This window comes from Lepidochelys kempii, chromosome 3 (assembly GCF_965140265.1).
Source record: "Lepidochelys kempii isolate rLepKem1 chromosome 3, rLepKem1.hap2, whole genome shotgun sequence".
Classification (NCBI taxonomy): Eukaryota; Metazoa; Chordata; order Testudines; family Cheloniidae; genus Lepidochelys; species Lepidochelys kempii.
Window position 1 is genome coordinate 93,663,592 of NC_133258.1, and position 16,808 is coordinate 93,680,399.

The window sequence follows — 16,808 nt, forward strand, 5'->3', positions numbered from 1 at the left end:
ATAAACAGCTCATTCAATATACTGCCTTTCCACTCCTTGCATTCCTTGATGGGAGTCCAGGTGCAACTGTTGAGGGTGGAAACTCCACATCTGAAACCATGTCCTCCCTAGACAAATCCTTAGAAGTGGATGAGCTTCTGGAAAGCAGCCTGGACCCTGAACCAACTCAAAGCAAGTTAGTGCGGCTGGAGCCACTGACTGAGGCAGAAGCAAGTGAAGCCACACTGTTTTATTTATGTGAACTTGCTCCTGCACCCATGGACACAGATATGCCATTCTTGGATAACTAACATAGCAGGAACTTTGTATATATTCATCAAAACGAACTATTTATTTAGGATATCATTTGGTATCTGGGTTTTTTGGTAAATACTTTGGTTAGTATAACCAGCTATTGTGGAATCTCTCTCCTACCCTCCTCCTTCCCCCTCTCTCCCCCACCCCCCACAGCTGTTTAAGTAGTTGTGTACTTATATAAGCTGACATAGACATAGTTGCATATATCAAGTCATACTAAGTTACCAAACTTTTTAATTGTTCTCAAATATTTGGCATTTATAGAGAATACAAAATATTCTAGGTAATCAAAATTCATGTCATAATGACCTTTGTTTTATGCTCTTAAGACTTTTTGGTTCTATGTGTGAATGAGTAGAATAACTGTATGGTGTAGAACTCAATGTTTTCTGTATTCTGGTTTTCTATTTTTACAACCTTTGTTTAAAAAACTTGGGGGGGGGGTGCATCAAGACCTGACTTGAGCTGTATTTTTTCTGGTTGAATTGGGAACAAAGTGCCTGTTATCAAGTTGACTCTTTGGTTCTGCCTTAGTTCTTCAGTGAGTGTGATCATACATGACAGGAGAGACATGGAAGTTTTTATTTATTCAGACAGGAGCCACTTGCATGCATGAGTATTTCTAACCTGAACCATCCACTTTGATAAAATAAATGTTATCTAAGTGTGACTTTTATTAGGGGTCATCTTTTACATTGTCTACACTTTGAGTCAATGCTTAGAACATATTTTCAGATGAAGTAACTTTAATTCATGCTAGTGATACAACAAAAGACCATCTTAGTTTTCAGTTTCAGAACAATTTATTTAAAACCAGTAGTTGTGTGGGATAAATTTCAAGAGGTCAGGTCAGTTTCTACGTGAGCTATGTATTAAGTGAAAGATGTACACTTTACTATATTAACATGCTGAGATAGTAGTAAAAATAGAGGTTTTGATATGATTGAGCATGAAATGCTGTTTTTATATACAGATAATGCTGTGTTCACTGTTAGGTAAGGATCTTGTAGCATTTCAGTGAAACACCTGTTTCAAGCTACTTGAATCAGGCAGAAAAAAATCCTTAAATTCTCAGCAGTTTTTGTGCATTGACTCATCTTCTGTACTACCAGTAAACGATGTATTTGTAGACCTAGGGTACATCTGCACATGGATAAAATAGCATGACTGGAGTTGGCTCAGGTCAGTGGACTCGAACTCAGAGTGCTAAAAATTGCTCTTGGGCTTGGGCTGGAGCCTCTGCTCTGGGACCTTCCACTGTGAGCCTGAGTCAGCTGATTTAGGCCAGCCATTGTTGGGGGGGGGGTTTATCCCTGTGTAGATGTAAAAACTATAGTGGCTTTGAGTATATTTCCATTAATGGACTTTGTAAAATGTATCTAAAAGCTACTATTGCATACTCGTTCAGAAGGCACTCTCCTATTAAAACAAGTACCTTTTGGCAAGCATAGCAGTAACTGCTCTTAATACATAAGACCTTATGACAAAAGTTCATATAGTGCTTATTTTTTGACTCACTGAGAGGAAATTAACAGCCAACTAAAATGGAAGTAGCTCAGTGAGGTGTACTATATACTGTCAGAGGCCACTGGCTGTGTAGGTCTCTGGCTTCACCTGTTGAGGGTGCCTCTGTTTGGTATAAGTGTCTAATCATGTACTGTTGTATCACACAAGAATTCACTTAGTAAACAATTTTGATGTGGCATGAAAAGATTCTTAATGGGTTAGCTGAGTTGCTAGTTTATCAAGTTAATTTCACTAAATACTGCTTAGAGCAGGGGTTCTCAAACTGGGGGTTGGGGCCCCACTTTGCATCCAGCATTTATAATGGTGATAAATATATAAAAATGTTTTTAATTTATGGGGGAGGGTGTACTCAAAGGCTTGCTATGTGAAAGGGGTCACCAATACAAAAGTAAGAACCACTGGCTTAGAGTATCTAATGAAAGGTGTATTGAGGGAGGTTAGATCATTTAAGAGAGTTTTGGCAGGGGAAGAGAATACAGGTGTAACTAAAACACATGTGGTAGAACCACACCTGCAGTGCTCATTGCAACTCAGATGAGGCCTAACATGTTGAAGAGCTCCATGTGCTCAGTCATTTTCACAGTGATCAATATTCAAACTGTTCCCTGCTCCTGCATAAGGTCAGCTAACTCTGGGTGTGTTTATACTATCCCTTCTGGCTAAAGAACTGAGTTCACAGACCAGAAGAAGTGCTTGAAACCAATGTTTGGTCACCTGTCCTCAGGGGATGATGTATAAGATGACAATTCAAATGTAGTCAAGGTACAGGCAGCTGGCTGAAATGCATCTAAGGTGTTCTCTTTATGCCCTTAGTATTACTCAATGTATAACTCAAAAGCTTGAGGTAACTGGTGCAGTGAAGAAAACCCTTAGTTAATTAAGCTAGGTAGGAGTATAGAACCTGGAAGCAGTAAAGGAAAGACTATAGTCATTCTAAATTAAAGTACTGCCCCTTTGCTGCTAACTACTAGAAGGAACCAAATGAGCCAGATGTTTGCTGTTATTAGATGTCACTTGAGTTAAGACCTATTTGCTTCTGTCTTCAGTGGCTCAGGAAGGCAAGGTATTTCTAGTAGAGATGAGGTTATACAAAGCACTGGTGAGACCTCACCTGAAATACCATGTACTGTTCTGGTCTCCCATGTTTAAGAAAGATGAATTCAAATTGGAACAGGTACAGAAGGGCTACTAGGATGATCCAAGGAATGGAAAACTTGTCTTTTGAAAGGAGACTCAAGGAGCTTGGCTTGTTTAGCCTAACTAAAAAGGTTGAGGGGAGATATGATTGCTCTCTAAAAATATCAGAGGGATAAATACTGGAGAGGGAGAGGAATTATTTAAGCTTAGTACCAATGTGGACACAAGAACAAATGGATATAAACTAGTCATTGGGAAGTTTAGACTTGAAATTAGACTAAGGTTTCTAACCATCAGAGGAGTAAAGTTTTGGAATAGTCTTCCAAGGGAAGCAGTGGGGGCAAAAGTCCTATCTGGCTTTCAGATTAGACTCTAAAATTTATGGAGGAGATAGTATGATAGGATAACATGATTTTGGTAATTAATTGATCTTTAAATATTCATGGTAAATAGGCCCAATGGCCTGTGATGGGATCTGAGTTACTACTTTCCTGGGTATCTGGCTGATGAATCTTGCCCATATGTTCAGGGTTTAGCTGATTAGCTGATTGGTGTATTTGGGGTCAGGAAGGAATTTCCCTCCAGGGCAGATTGGAAGAGGCCCTGGAGGTCTTTTCACCTTCCTCTATAGCATGGGGCACAGGTCACTTGCTGGAGGATTCTCTGCTCCTTGAAGTCTTCAGACCACAACTTGAGGACTTCAATAGCTCAGACTAGGTGAGAGGTTTTTTGCAGGAGTGCATGGGTGAGAGGTCAGACTAGATGATCATAATGGTCCCTTCTGACCTTAGTATCTATGAATTAGATGTAGGATTGAGGGACAGGCTTTAACAATACTCCATTTATGCTTCCTTTAATCAGCAGCCCAGTTTGTTGCCCCTATTTAATGTCAAGTGGCGCTTCAAGCACATACTTCATTATACACCAAGTGTTGGATGCTGTCATCTGCCTATAGCCTTGTCTGGGGTAGGAAGTTAGCCACCTGTGCAAATGCTGAGTGCAGGCAATTTGCACTATAGCAGTTTATCCCTATGTGTGCAAGTCACACTACACTGGGGGATAAAAGGAGGGGAACCCCTCATGAACCCTGCTGTGGAAAAAGCTCTTCCTCTGTTATAGAATGCCAGCTGTTAAGAGAAACACACATTACATGAACTTTCTAAACACCAGTTCGTAGCACTTGTTTTACAAACCAGTAGTTTAGTCTTCAATATGAACTGCATCCCTTGACTAGTTTGTAGCCATCAGAAAATAAAACCACATCTTTATCTGAATTTGTTTATTGATAGGTAATATGTTCAAAATGACTGTACACAGTATTGGCTTCATCTGCCTTCAAAGGTCACAGGCTCTGACTAACAAGTCAGTCTTACTTAGCCTATGCTAATGTTTGAGCAATTTAAAATAAACTTTTAAATGAGATAAGAATTAGCTACATGAGACAGCAGTAGAAACACCATACAGTAGATTATGACTACTGAAGTACAGCTCTGGATTCACTCCCACTGAGATTGTTCGTTTCAACATCACCCCTAGAGCATACACACACCAGTTTATGTAATTACAAAGCACAATAGCATTTAAAATTTAAGAACTACACAAAACTCTGTACAAGTTTGTTTTTTAATCAGACCAACTAGTTAACTTGATGCCCAGAGTCCATTTTCCAGGCACACATCCACTGCTGGCAATGGACACCAGCAGAAAGCAGTACCATAAGATATTAAAACAGATCAGGTTCTAATACTCTGAACTTAAAGATTAACTACTTTTATAGAAGCCAGCTATAGAATGCAAGTCTAATTACTGTAATTTCAGCATTCCCTTTTCTCCAAACTACTGCTCATAAGCATTTGCTGTCACACCCAGCAAGTGACTCATCTTTTGCAAAGAGGCTTGCTACTTTCCTTGCAAATTCTCAGCTTGATTAGAGCCATGCTACTTTCCTTGCAAATTCTCAGCTTGATTAGAGCCAGAATATAACTTAGCAAGTATTTAAAAAATACTTTGACACAGGTTTACAATATACATCTTTAACTCCTGGGGCCAAATCTTCACCGCATGTTTGTTTTTCCTGTGTCCTTTTGTCAGCAATAGGGCATGTCTAACACAGTAACTCCAAAGAGAACATTAACTTCTCTGAAAGTATAGGTTCAAATTCCTGCAATTAGCACTCAAGCTAAATGCATTAATATATATTGCACTGAAAACAAGACCAAGCCAAAGGGCTGCAAGGTATCAGATAGTAGTGTAACATGCACCATTTTAATTGGCCTAAATGCTCAATACTTAGTGAAGGCTGACTTTGAAAACAAGGCAACACGAATTGTCAAAAGTAGCCCTAACTTGCTTAAAATTCCTCCTATAAATCCTGTTTTTTTTAAACTGTCTAATTAAATAAAGTTCCAAGCCAGTTGTTCTTGCACCCTTTGCTACTCGCAGCATTGGGGGAGGCAGGGGAACACAACAAACTGACTGATTTTACATCTACCTCACCCACAGCACTAAACCTGAAGTACTCCTATAAAAACCAATATCATAGTAATTAATCACTGAGCTTGGCTGGAAAAGTCATTTAGTGAAAGGACAAGAGGACATGATCTAAAGGTAATCATGCAGAACAAGGCATGGTCTACTACATGGGCACTAAGCGCACACATATTTACAACCACATTTTAGTCTGGAATACTGTTAGTTTCAACAAGAGGTGAAATGAACTGAAGCCTTCAGAGGAGAAGCAGAGCTCAGTCAAAGTCCCGGTTTGTAAGAACCAGCGGAGCCACCAGAGTCCACACATACAGCACAATGCCAATCCAGCTGGAAGATATCTTCACCCAGACAGATGGCCATTTACTAATCATCGTCTCATAGGAAGAGTCAGGACTGGAAAAGAAAAAAAAAAAAAAGCCAGTTACAGGGAGAGTCACTTAGCTGTGATTTTTGTTATCTGAAGGTAGACTGGTGTAATAGATTACCAGTGCCTCAGGCTCATGATGAGTTGTGTATGAGTTAGCTCAAAGTTTTAAACCCCTAGAATATCTTCCCTGTTGTGTGCGAAGCACAAGCAAACCTTCATGACAATTCCGTTACCAATAACTGCTTTTGCCCTGTTCCTTTCAAAATGTAGACAGATTCATTAGTGGTTATTGATTATTACTGATTTAAAGAACTGGGGGATTGTAAAATTTAGTTCCAGAATAAGTTCAGTGTCTGTTTGGGAACCTGGGTGTGCACAACAGAGAAAGCTTTGCTATTACCAGAATGTAACTACTTTTATTAGCTCAATTAGTAAAGACACAAAAGCTCCAAACCACATAAAAAGATAGCAAAAACATAATTAAGGTATCTTAACCATTCCTCACGCATAAACTCATAAATTTACACCCTTCCTTGGGGATCTGGTGGTAAGAGGGAAGTGTTCAGCCCTCAAACCTGGCATGCCAAACAAGTCTGATACTGCAGGTCTCCCTCTTACATGGTGGTCTCATCTATTACAGGACCATGGGGCTGTCATGAACATTCATACAAATGCCCAGCCTCCCTTGTCCACATTTAACTAATAATGTTGGAGTCTCTTTACCCTATAGGTTAGCATATTATTACATTTCAAGTAATTAAGTCAATTCATTGCCAAGGTAAATTCTCAGATAAAGCATTTGCGAACATATCTTAAAATATCCAAGCCTAGTATCAGTTCAATGTTCTTGTGGTTACCTGGTATAAACTTCCCCCTTAAACACACCTTCCCCTATGTGCCAAATGCAATATCTTAGCATTACTGTAATGAATAACAGGCATAGTCTCAGACTAAGATGTCTCAAAAATAAAGAAGCTGATCCCTGTAATTATAAACAAACTATAAATAAAAAACTTCAAACACATCAACAACTATTTCCTCCCCAAAAAGACAAGGGAAGGAAAATTAGGCATCAACAACTCCTAACTCTCATTCTACATTAGACCAAACTTGTATTCAGAGCACAGCACTAAGTCCAATCAATAATATCTTGTTTACATGTGCACTGAGCTCTATTTGGCTTCCCTACAAATCTCCTGAGTGGGAAGAAATCTGAGGCTAACAGCCATCTTCTGAGTTTGCCATTACACAATCTTGGAGTTGCAGACCTGAAGAACTATTATGAGGGATATGATCATCCAGTTATTTAACTAGAGTTCTCTGACATCTTCTCAGCAACAAAATGTTTAAAAAAAAAACAAAAACACTCACTGTCTGCTGGAACATTCAGGGGCTAGGTGCACAACAGTTAATCAGAAAAGTGTTTTTACATCAATATTTATGGTGGAGAGTTTCAACATCATGGACATGAAAAAATTAACTGAATTTAGAGTGAAATTCTGAAAATCCTCCTGGCAAGAGTTTACAACAACTATAAACCCACCTTATTATGAAGTCACTATTGCGGGTAGTTAGAGGTTTTTGAGGCCACCAATCGAAAAAGACAAGTACACCTTCTGGGTGGTAACATCTAACCGCAAGGTCCAAGGATGCCAAACAGACAGTGAAATTGGATAATACACTCTCTACTTTTCCTCTCATTAGAAGGTTGGGAAGCTACACTCAGTACTTCAGAAGTGGCAGCTGTATTCAGAGTGCAATCCTATACCCTCACCATCTGGTCCACGATTAGGTAAAGGAGCTTGGATATCAGATCCTCAGGGGTCAAAGTTACAAGATACCCCATGATACCCGCCTTAGAGTTAATTGATCTTTCCAATTTCTGTAAGTCTTAGAATTCTATGGACAAAAGTGGGAACCTTAAGCCACCTGAAGATGGGTCAGCTTTTTCTTCCTTCTCCTTTGTGGAGAAAAAGAAATAGTACCCCAAGAGTATCTCCAGATTCTACTTTGATTTCCTAGGTAGCAAGAATCAGCTGTCTTGGGATCCCATTCAGAGGGATTCCTCTGAAGAATAGCATTCAAATGCCTCAAGGCACTACAAGCCTGTTTTAAACAGACCACTTCACAGGAAGCTCTTGATAACTCATATTAAGCTAGTCTCCCTTACTCTTCAAAGCACTCAGTGCCAACTTAGATTTACTGAAAAAACTTCAAGGGAAGACAACTAGACAGCAAAGTGCTTGCCCAAGGTATTGACAGCCTGGGGACAGCTTCATGTGTACTTTCTATCATCCTCAAGATCCCTCAAGATGCAAATGATACCAATTATGTTTGTCAGGTCCAGATATTTTCTAATTGTGCACTGAACTATATTTTGAAACCCCTCAGCTTTCCCAAACTAAAAAATTCCAAAGAAACAAGACAGAATACAAAACAACCAGCAACAATAAAAAAATAAAAAACCAATAGAAGCAGTGCATCAGTCTAGACACATGGGGCAAACATAGCCAAGACAAACTTTCAAATCTAAGTTAAGAAAATCAGAAATAAAGTTAAAGTGTAAGATGACATGATGCAACAACAGGTCAGTCAAACAATTGCGAAAGTGAACCAGGCACAAAAGCAAACGTAGCTACAAGGAACTTGTGATCATATTTGTGGACAGACAAGACCTGAATGGTATTTACTGGCTGTGAAACAAATCATGCAAGATGACTTTTGCCCTTTTGAAAAGGTGTTCCAAAGATGCTGAACACTTTGGGGTAAGTCAAATAAAACCCATAAATGACTCAGAAGCAACAGATCCAGAGTGGGACTATACGGCAAGTTATTTTCTTTAGAATTTTTTTTAAAGTTTCTCTTTGCTGTTCTTGCACAGTCTTAGTTATTTATTGCTTCTACATTATATTGGCCGATCCCGTTGATGGAATTACTGCCCCATAATTCACAATTACATTTATATAAATAAAAAAAAATCCTCACACACACACACACACACTCATCCTTTGCAATGAAATTTCAGAGTACATACAGTTATTTCACTGTGCAGATATCTATAGTCTTTGTGATTCTGTCGGTCTCTTTTCCTACTCTTTTCCCTAGCATTAAATTTATGTTTGCTTATGTATGGGTTTTCTTCTTTTCAAATTACTCACACCCACCTACACCTTTGAGTTCTAAATATTCTGTGAAATTCAAGACAAACATTTAGCCATAATACCATATAAAGGTCTACAATTTCATTTGTTTTTAAACAAAATTCCTTTTGTTAAAAATAGTCTTTAATGGTTTCCTATATGTTAAAATGAACTCTCAGTGAGTCAGTCACGAGTTAAATATGGCTCTACCATCCTTATTCAGGTAGTACCTTACTCCAATAGAAGTTCCAATGGGACTACTCCACTTAATTGAGGGTGGCAGAACCTCACCCTTAACAATGACGACGATTGCCATTAAATAAGAGCTTAGTTTTTAGCGACAAATTCATTTCGTACATAGCAATAAATGCTACCCCTTGAGAATTCCTGTCACACCGGTACATGTACTAAAAAGGCTGCATCTCTTTTGAGACATCTGAAAATATAACTTGAATCCAAAAAAACTGTAGTATCTTGTGCATTCATTACCAGTACAACATCTCAAGTGTGTGTACCTGTACCAGTTGGTGAGGGTCATCATGATATACAATGAGGCCAGGAAAAGCATGAAGTGAAAGAAGGAATAACTGTAAGTCACTCCATCCCTTTCATTATCTACAGCACGGTGACCATCATCTCCATCATCCAAAGAGCCATCACTTCTAGGTACTCCATCTTCTATTAGTGTTGATTCATCATTGGTAAGCGTCAGCTTGTTAACCTGGCTGTTATTGGATGTCCGGATGCTGTGTTTCAGGGAAATGAATACAGTACATTATCAAAATAAAAATCAAATTGTAGTAATCTGATCATTAGCAGTAGTACAAGTCACTTAAACCCAATTAATTCATCTCACCTCGAATACAGAACACACAGCAAAAACAGAATAAGTCCTACAATCCCTTGTGCATCCCACCACTGGACGACCTGACCTTGGCTTGGAATGGTGGTGGTGGTGTTGTAGCCAATCATGCGCAGCAAGCTTGGATTGCACTTCCTTTCTGAGTTGGGAAGGAGATTACATTAGAAATTAAACAAAACAAGAACAGGGTAAATGGTTATGCAAAATATTTTTATTTCCACACTGAACACACAGTAATACAAGGAATTTTCATGTCCAACGTAAATGCAGAAGTTTTGCAAGTTCAGAACTTTGTGAAACAAACAAAAAAGACTAAAGATCATGCATAGGACAAAAAAAAAGTAAAGCAAACTAGAGATGATTATGTCATGTCAATACAAGACAGGTGTTAGAGGAGACAAGGAAATACTCTGAAGTTAACGTTTCTTCATTTAAAAGATGTATGAAGTGTTTTACTGATTCCTTTACTGAACTGTGGCAAAAATACACTGCATTTTCTTCAGAATTCCTAAAATTTTAACACCACCAGCAGCCAAACACCACAGTCATTTAGGGGTTGTGTACACAGAGCAGCAATATTAGTGTATGCTAAAAGGGTGCGATTTCTGAAATGTAAGATGTGCTGAGCATTAATAGATCTGTGTAGACCCTCCTAGCATGTTAAAAGTTCCCTAGTGCGCTTTAACATGTTCACAGTATGTCGTACTATGTTAAAACATACTAGGGAACTTTTAATACATGCCAGCAAGGTCTACACAGATCTATTGGTGCACTTTAGAAATTTCACTTTCGTGGTGCGCATTCCTGCTCTGTTTAGACTAGCCCTTAGACTACACAATAAGTACTGACCAGTATTACCACAAATACACTCATTTTGAAGATTGAAGCTACATGAAAGAATGCTACAAATGTTTTTAAAAGCTCAACTATATTTATCAATTTACCAAACTGCAAGTGTGCACTGATGAAACACAGAAGAGAGAAACCTGAGTGAACGTGCTCCTACTTTCCTATAATTATTGCAGTTATAGCCCATGGCTAGTGTCTCCAAATGGCACCAACATCGGTGAAGCACAAAGTAGTACCTACAGTTAAGGTTGCATAAGCCTTACATTCTAAAGAGTCATGGGTATTTTGTTTGTTTTTTAAACCTTGAAGGCTAATATTTGGCAGATTTTCAAATTTGTTTTCTGCAGTGGAATTTTTGAATGTTTGAGCAAAGAGTTCAATTGTTTCGAACTGAAAAGAGCATAAACCATAAACCTGCATTTATCCATTTATATAAAAAAAGACACTTCTTTTAAACAGCTGTAGCACCCAAGTAGGAACTTAAAATTTACCAGGGAGAGAGGCCATCTAGTGTTCTCATAAAATTTTGCAATTTATGTAAGTTCTCGAGGTTTGGGTTTGTTTTTAAAAGAATTTTCCTATGTACACATAAATGATGGTCATGTGATCTCTTAACAGTTAGCCAATGATTCTTGTTTTGAGAGAGAGAATAGGAACATCTGTAGTGAGTCCTGCAACCTTCCACAAAATAAAGCATAGGTACATATGAAAGAAGACAAACTGAAGAAAATAAAACTCCTTCAGAGCTAAGGTATAGAAAGTTGTGCATAGACTGAGACAAGGGTCCTGCTTCTGACTGTACATATTGTACAATACTGTGTTTTAATGCTCTCCAGAAAAGAGGTGAACACAGTAGAATTTTTGTTTGTTTTTCTTTTAAGAACACTAGGAAATTCCATACATACTCTCCCCTCCTTCCCATCACAAGATCATTAAGGCTGCAAAATGAAGTTTCGGGAAGTCAGGAAATGAAAAAGCTCTTAATTGCCCTTATGCATGATAGTCTTTCATTACATGTTCACATACTATTTTATCCACGAGGCAATATCCGTGCTTATTTTGCAGCAAAGGAGATTCAATTTTAGGAAAAGCTTTCTAACTATAAAAGACAGTTAAGTACTAGAAAAAGTCTTGGAATCCCTATTTATGAGTATGCTAGAAAAACACCCGAGAGGGCTGGTGTAGGTATATTTTATCCTACTTCAGTGCAGAGGGATGGGCCCATTCCAACCTTCCATTTCTATGAAATGGGTCCCCCAAATATATGTAGGCAGGAAGAGAAGACTATGATAGAGAATATTGTCTTCTTAGTCTAGAATTTTCTTCCTTCCTGCCATTTATCATTTTGAACAGTTTTATGAAGAAGCTACTTTATCTTTAAGAATACAGCTTTTTTTTTTTTTAAATGTAAGTCTGCCAAGCTTACCTGGTTCATTGGTCATAGCTGACCAGGTTAAATACATTGTATAAATGGTGATCACTGAAGATTGCAACAAACCAGATCTTGGCTGAGACTCCTATATGCAAGAGACATGGAGAAAACTAAATTGGGCAGCTGACAAAATGTCCACGGTTAAAATGTTAGCTATAGAGATGTTTCTGGGTTAAAAAAAATATATATATATATATTCACTGAAGAACATAGCATACCTGGATCTTAGGCAGAATTGACATTACAGAGGCGCCAATACACAGCAACATATTAACACTGATGAATGCCTTATTTTCAGAGCAGCCTTCTGGATGAGTGTAATAAACATAAAACAAGACAACAGCAACCAGAGACAGCAGGTAATTTAGAGCTGTAGCCGACAGCAGAGCTGTGAAGGGAGACAAACAAGTTAAATTTAAACAAGTTTAAACAGTTAAATTTGCTTAAAAGAAGCATCATTATTAGCTTTAAAGAATATTTTATGATTGTGCTGCTATATTAAGAATCCACAAAACTATCAGATAATGGTTATGGACACATTTAAAAAACATTAACACTGAAACTTAAAGAAAAGTGTTTTAAAAATTTAAATTAGATACATTCTTTAGGGTAGGGATAATTTTTTTGCATTATTTGAATAGCACCTAGCACAATGGTGCCCTGATTGTGCCTGATGCCTCAAGGCGCTATCATAAAGACAAATACCACCATCAATGGGAAACGTGAGGCTTTAGTTTTGCTCCAACACTTCAACTGGGTATCTCTACAACTACCAAGGAGTTGGTTAAAGCAAGACAGACAAACCTGTAGCAATGTGTCTAAATTAAATTAACAGCACTGTCCCCAAATAAAACCAATAAAATCTGGATCTGTGGAGAGGCATTTATAAGCAGCTTATTTCTCAATACACTTATTCAACATATCTTTTGTAGAATTATGTAGGCTTACAAGAATCTGATAAACTACATTTTCAAAAAGCAGACTTGCCAGGCAAACAGAAAACTAACCAACTAGGCCATTTTTGCCTCCTGAAATAAATTAAATCGTAAGTTTAATGATCAGCTATTATGATCTCATTACTCCAGTGCCGTGATTTTAACCGTCTCCTCTATTTTGACCCACTAACCATACATACCCAAAGAGGAGAGGCTTACAGAAAAAAAAATTAGTTGTGATAATTAGAGTGATCATATTTCCCTATGCTGATTACGGGACACCTGGTAAAATTACTCATATTGAAGTGAGATCAACAGCAATCATTCAGAACTATGCAGTACAAACCTTCAAATTAACATCAAGCTGACTGAGCCTCTGTTAAAAAGAAATACTGCATAGTTGGATTTTTTTTTATTTACCTTATCTTTAAGGTTCACATCAGGAAGGGTCACACACACACACCCCCAAGACACACACGGGGAGAGGTGACACATCCACACTCCCGTACACACCTCTCACATGGGGGGGCGGGGGGGGTGACCGACCGACCGACCCAACCCTCCCCGCCCAGCGTTCTCCACCCTCCATACCTGGCTGGACCCACGGGATGGACCCACCTCTCCTGGGATTTGACACCGTGTCTTCCCGAGGCAACACGTGGAGGACGTGGGGAGTGGTGGGCTGGGAAACAGGGCTACATAGGGTCACATGCCCCCTTCCAGATTTCTGCAACAGTTCACACCAAAATGTGGCGAGCAGCAGCCTTTCGGCACTGTGAGGGAGGGAAGGGATGCTGCTTCCAGCCACAGGGGATGGGGGGGAGGGATGACCTGGCCCATGTATTTGCAGAGCTCATCTCTCCCCCGCCCCAAACCCACTCCCCTGTGGCTGGAAACAGCTTGTTCCTTCCTGCCCGCAAAGTGCCAAAAGGCAGCTAATGCCTCTAGGCTGCTGCTGGCCACCAATATAACCCACATGCCTCCTGTCCCCCGGGCACAGCACAGCCAGGAATGGGTTAAGCCCTAAGGATGTATTGTGCACCAAGAAACCAGATAACCTGACTGCCGGGAACTGGCCAGAGAGATGACTCAGCAGGGGAGAGTGATGAGGGGATGGAGCAGCAGCCCTGCACTCTCAGGGGGAAGGAACCAGGGAAAGGGTGGAGGGGGACAGGTGAAGAGGGTGCTAAGCTCTTGTTCAGGGGGCAGCTGTGGAGCCTGCAGGGTTGGGGTGTGAACAGCCTGGAAATTGCTTCTCCCCCGCCACTCCAGAGCTTAGCTGACCGGTGGAGAAGCTTCCCTGTTCCAGCGCTGTGTGGGGCTCTGGCACACACAGGGCTCGGCTCAGCTCCTCCTGGCCCCGGGCTTTCCCAGGGTGCTGGCCCAGCCAGAGGCAGTGGGGGAAGGAAGGAACCTGCCGGACAGACTGTTGGTGAGCGGAGCACTCCGACCAGTGGCTCGTTCTCCACACAGCGCTGGGAGTGGGACGCACCCTGCCGGGAGAGATATGGAGGAGCAGCAAAGTGGGGGAAAAGGGGCAAAGCAGTGTGAGGACAGTGAGAGGGGAAGCACGTAAAGGGCCGATGGGTGGACAGAAGAGGTAACACATAGCATTTTCTCTCATTCCATACATTCAGTTGTTTATGTTAATTTTCCTGATATCTGCTGGGAGAGCAATACAGCGGTGCATAGACAATCCAGGAAGTTTTTGGAAAGCGTAGGAGACAATTTCCTGGCGCAAGTGCTAGAGGAGCCAACTAGGGGGGGGCGCTTTTCTTGACCTGCTGCTCACAAACCAGGTAGAATTAGTGGGGGAAGCAAAAGTGGATGGGAATCTGGGAGGCAGTGACCATGAGTTGGTTGAGTTCAGGATCCTGACGCAGGGAAGAAAGGTAAGCAGCAGGATATGGACCCTGGACTTCAGGAAAGCAGACTTCGACTCCCTCAGGGAACAGATGGCCAGGATCCCCTGGGGGACTAACTTGAAGGGGAAAGGAGTCCAGGAGAGCTGGCTGTATTTCAAGGAATCCCTGTTGAGGTTACAGGGACAAACCATCCCGATGAGTCGAAAGAATAGTAAATATGGCAGGCGACCAGCTTGGCTTAATGGTGAAATCCTAGCAGATCTTAAACATAAAAAAGCTTACAAGAAATGGAAGGTTGGACATATGACCAGGGAAGAGTATAAAAATATTGCTCGGGCATGTAGGAATGATATCAGGAGGGCCAAATCGCACCTGGAGCTGCAGCTAGCCAGAGATGTCAAGAGTAACAAGAAGGGTTTCTTCAGGTATGTTGGCAACAAGAAGAAAGCCAAGGAAAGTGTGGGCCCCTTACTGAATGAGGGAGGCAACCTAGTGACAGAGGATGTGGAAAAAGCTAATGTACTCAATGCTTTTTTTGCCTCTGTTTTCACTAACAAGGTCAGCTCCCAGACTGCTGCGCTGGGCATCACAAAATGGGGAAGAGATGGCCAGCCCTCTGTGGAGATAGAGGTGGTTAGGGACTATTTAGAAAAGCTGGACGTGCACAAGTCCATGGGGCCGGACGAGTTGCATCCGAGAGTGCTGAAGGAATTGGCGGCTGTGATTGCAGAGCCAATGGCCATTATCTTTGAAAACTCGTGGCGAACCGGGGAAGTCCCGGATGACTGGAAAAAGGCTAATGTAGTGCCAATCTTTAAAAAAGGGAAGAAGGAGGATCCTGGGAACTACAGGCCAGTCAGCCTCACCTCAGTCCCTGGAAAAATCATGGAGCAGGTCCTCAAAGAATCAATCCTGAAGCACTTGCATGAGAGGAAAGTGATCAGGAACAGTCAGCATGGATTCACCAAGGGAAGGTCATCCCTGACTAATCTAATCGCCTTTTATGATGAGATTACTGGTTCTGTGGATGAAGGGAAAGCAGTGGATGTATTGTTTCTTGACTTTAGCAAAGCTTTTGACACGGTCTCCCACAGTATTCTTGTCAGCAAGTTAAGGAAGTATGGGCTGGATGAATGCACTATAAGGTGGGTTTGTAGAAAGCTTGCTAGATTGTCGGGCTCAACGGGTAGTGATCAATGGCTCCATGTCTAGTTGGCAGCCGGTATCGAGTGGAGTGCCCCAGGGGTCGGTCCTGGGGCCGGTTTTGTTCAATATCTTCATAAATGATCTGGAGGATGGTGTGGATTGAACTCTCAGCAAATTTGCGGATGATACTAAACTGGGAGGAGTGGTAGATACGCTGGAGGGGAGGGATAGGATACAGAAGGACCTAGACAAATTGGAGGATTGGGCCAAAAGAAATCTGATGAGGTTCAATAAGGATAAGTGCAGGGTCCTGCACTTAGGACGGAAGAACCCAATGCACAGCTAAAGACTAGGGACCGAATGGCTAGGCAGCAGTTCTGCGGAAAAGGACCTAGGGGTGACAGTGGACGAGAAGCTGGATATGAGTCAGCAGTGTGCCCTTGTTGCCAAGAAGGCCAATGGCATTTTGGGATGTATAAGTAGGGGAATAGCGAGCAGATCGAGGGACGTGATCATTCCCCTCTATTCGACATTGGTGAGGCCTCATCTGGAGTACTGTGTCCAGTTTTGGGCCCCACACTTCAACAAGGATGTGGATAAATTGGAGAGAGTCCAGCGAAGGGCAACAAAAATGATTAGGGGTCTAGAACACATGAGTTATGAGGAGAGGCTGAGGGAGCTGGGATTGTTTAGTCTGCAGAAGAGAAGAATGAGGGGGGATTTGATAGCTGCTTTCAACTACCTGAAAGGGGGTTCCAAAG

At 40.9% G+C, this 16,808-nt stretch overlaps 2 protein-coding genes across 6 annotated transcripts in view; one reads left to right on the forward strand and one right to left on the reverse strand.

Moving 5' to 3' along the window:
- The window catches only part of HSF2 (heat shock transcription factor 2), a 45,640-nt gene extending 38,235 nt beyond the window's left edge, over positions 1–7,405 (forward strand). For all 5 annotated transcript variants that reach the window (XM_073337186.1, XM_073337187.1, XM_073337188.1 and 2 more), the window contains one exon: positions 1–7,405. In XM_073337186.1, the coding sequence (XP_073193287.1) occupies positions 1–290 (290 nt within the window). In that variant the 3' untranslated portion in view covers positions 291–7,405.
- Positions 4,226–16,808, reverse strand: part of SERINC1 (serine incorporator 1) — a 26,458-nt gene continuing 13,875 nt past the window's right edge. Inside the window, exons 6-10 of the mRNA XM_073337192.1 lie at positions 12,320–12,489; positions 12,096–12,186; positions 9,815–9,959; positions 9,474–9,704; positions 4,226–5,844 (exon numbers count right to left, since the gene is read on the reverse strand). Of these exons, the coding sequence (XP_073193293.1) occupies positions 5,706–5,844; positions 9,474–9,704; positions 9,815–9,959; positions 12,096–12,186; positions 12,320–12,489 (776 nt within the window). The 3' untranslated portion in view covers positions 4,226–5,705. The remainder of the gene's footprint in view (positions 5,845–9,473; positions 9,705–9,814; positions 9,960–12,095; positions 12,187–12,319; positions 12,490–16,808) is intronic.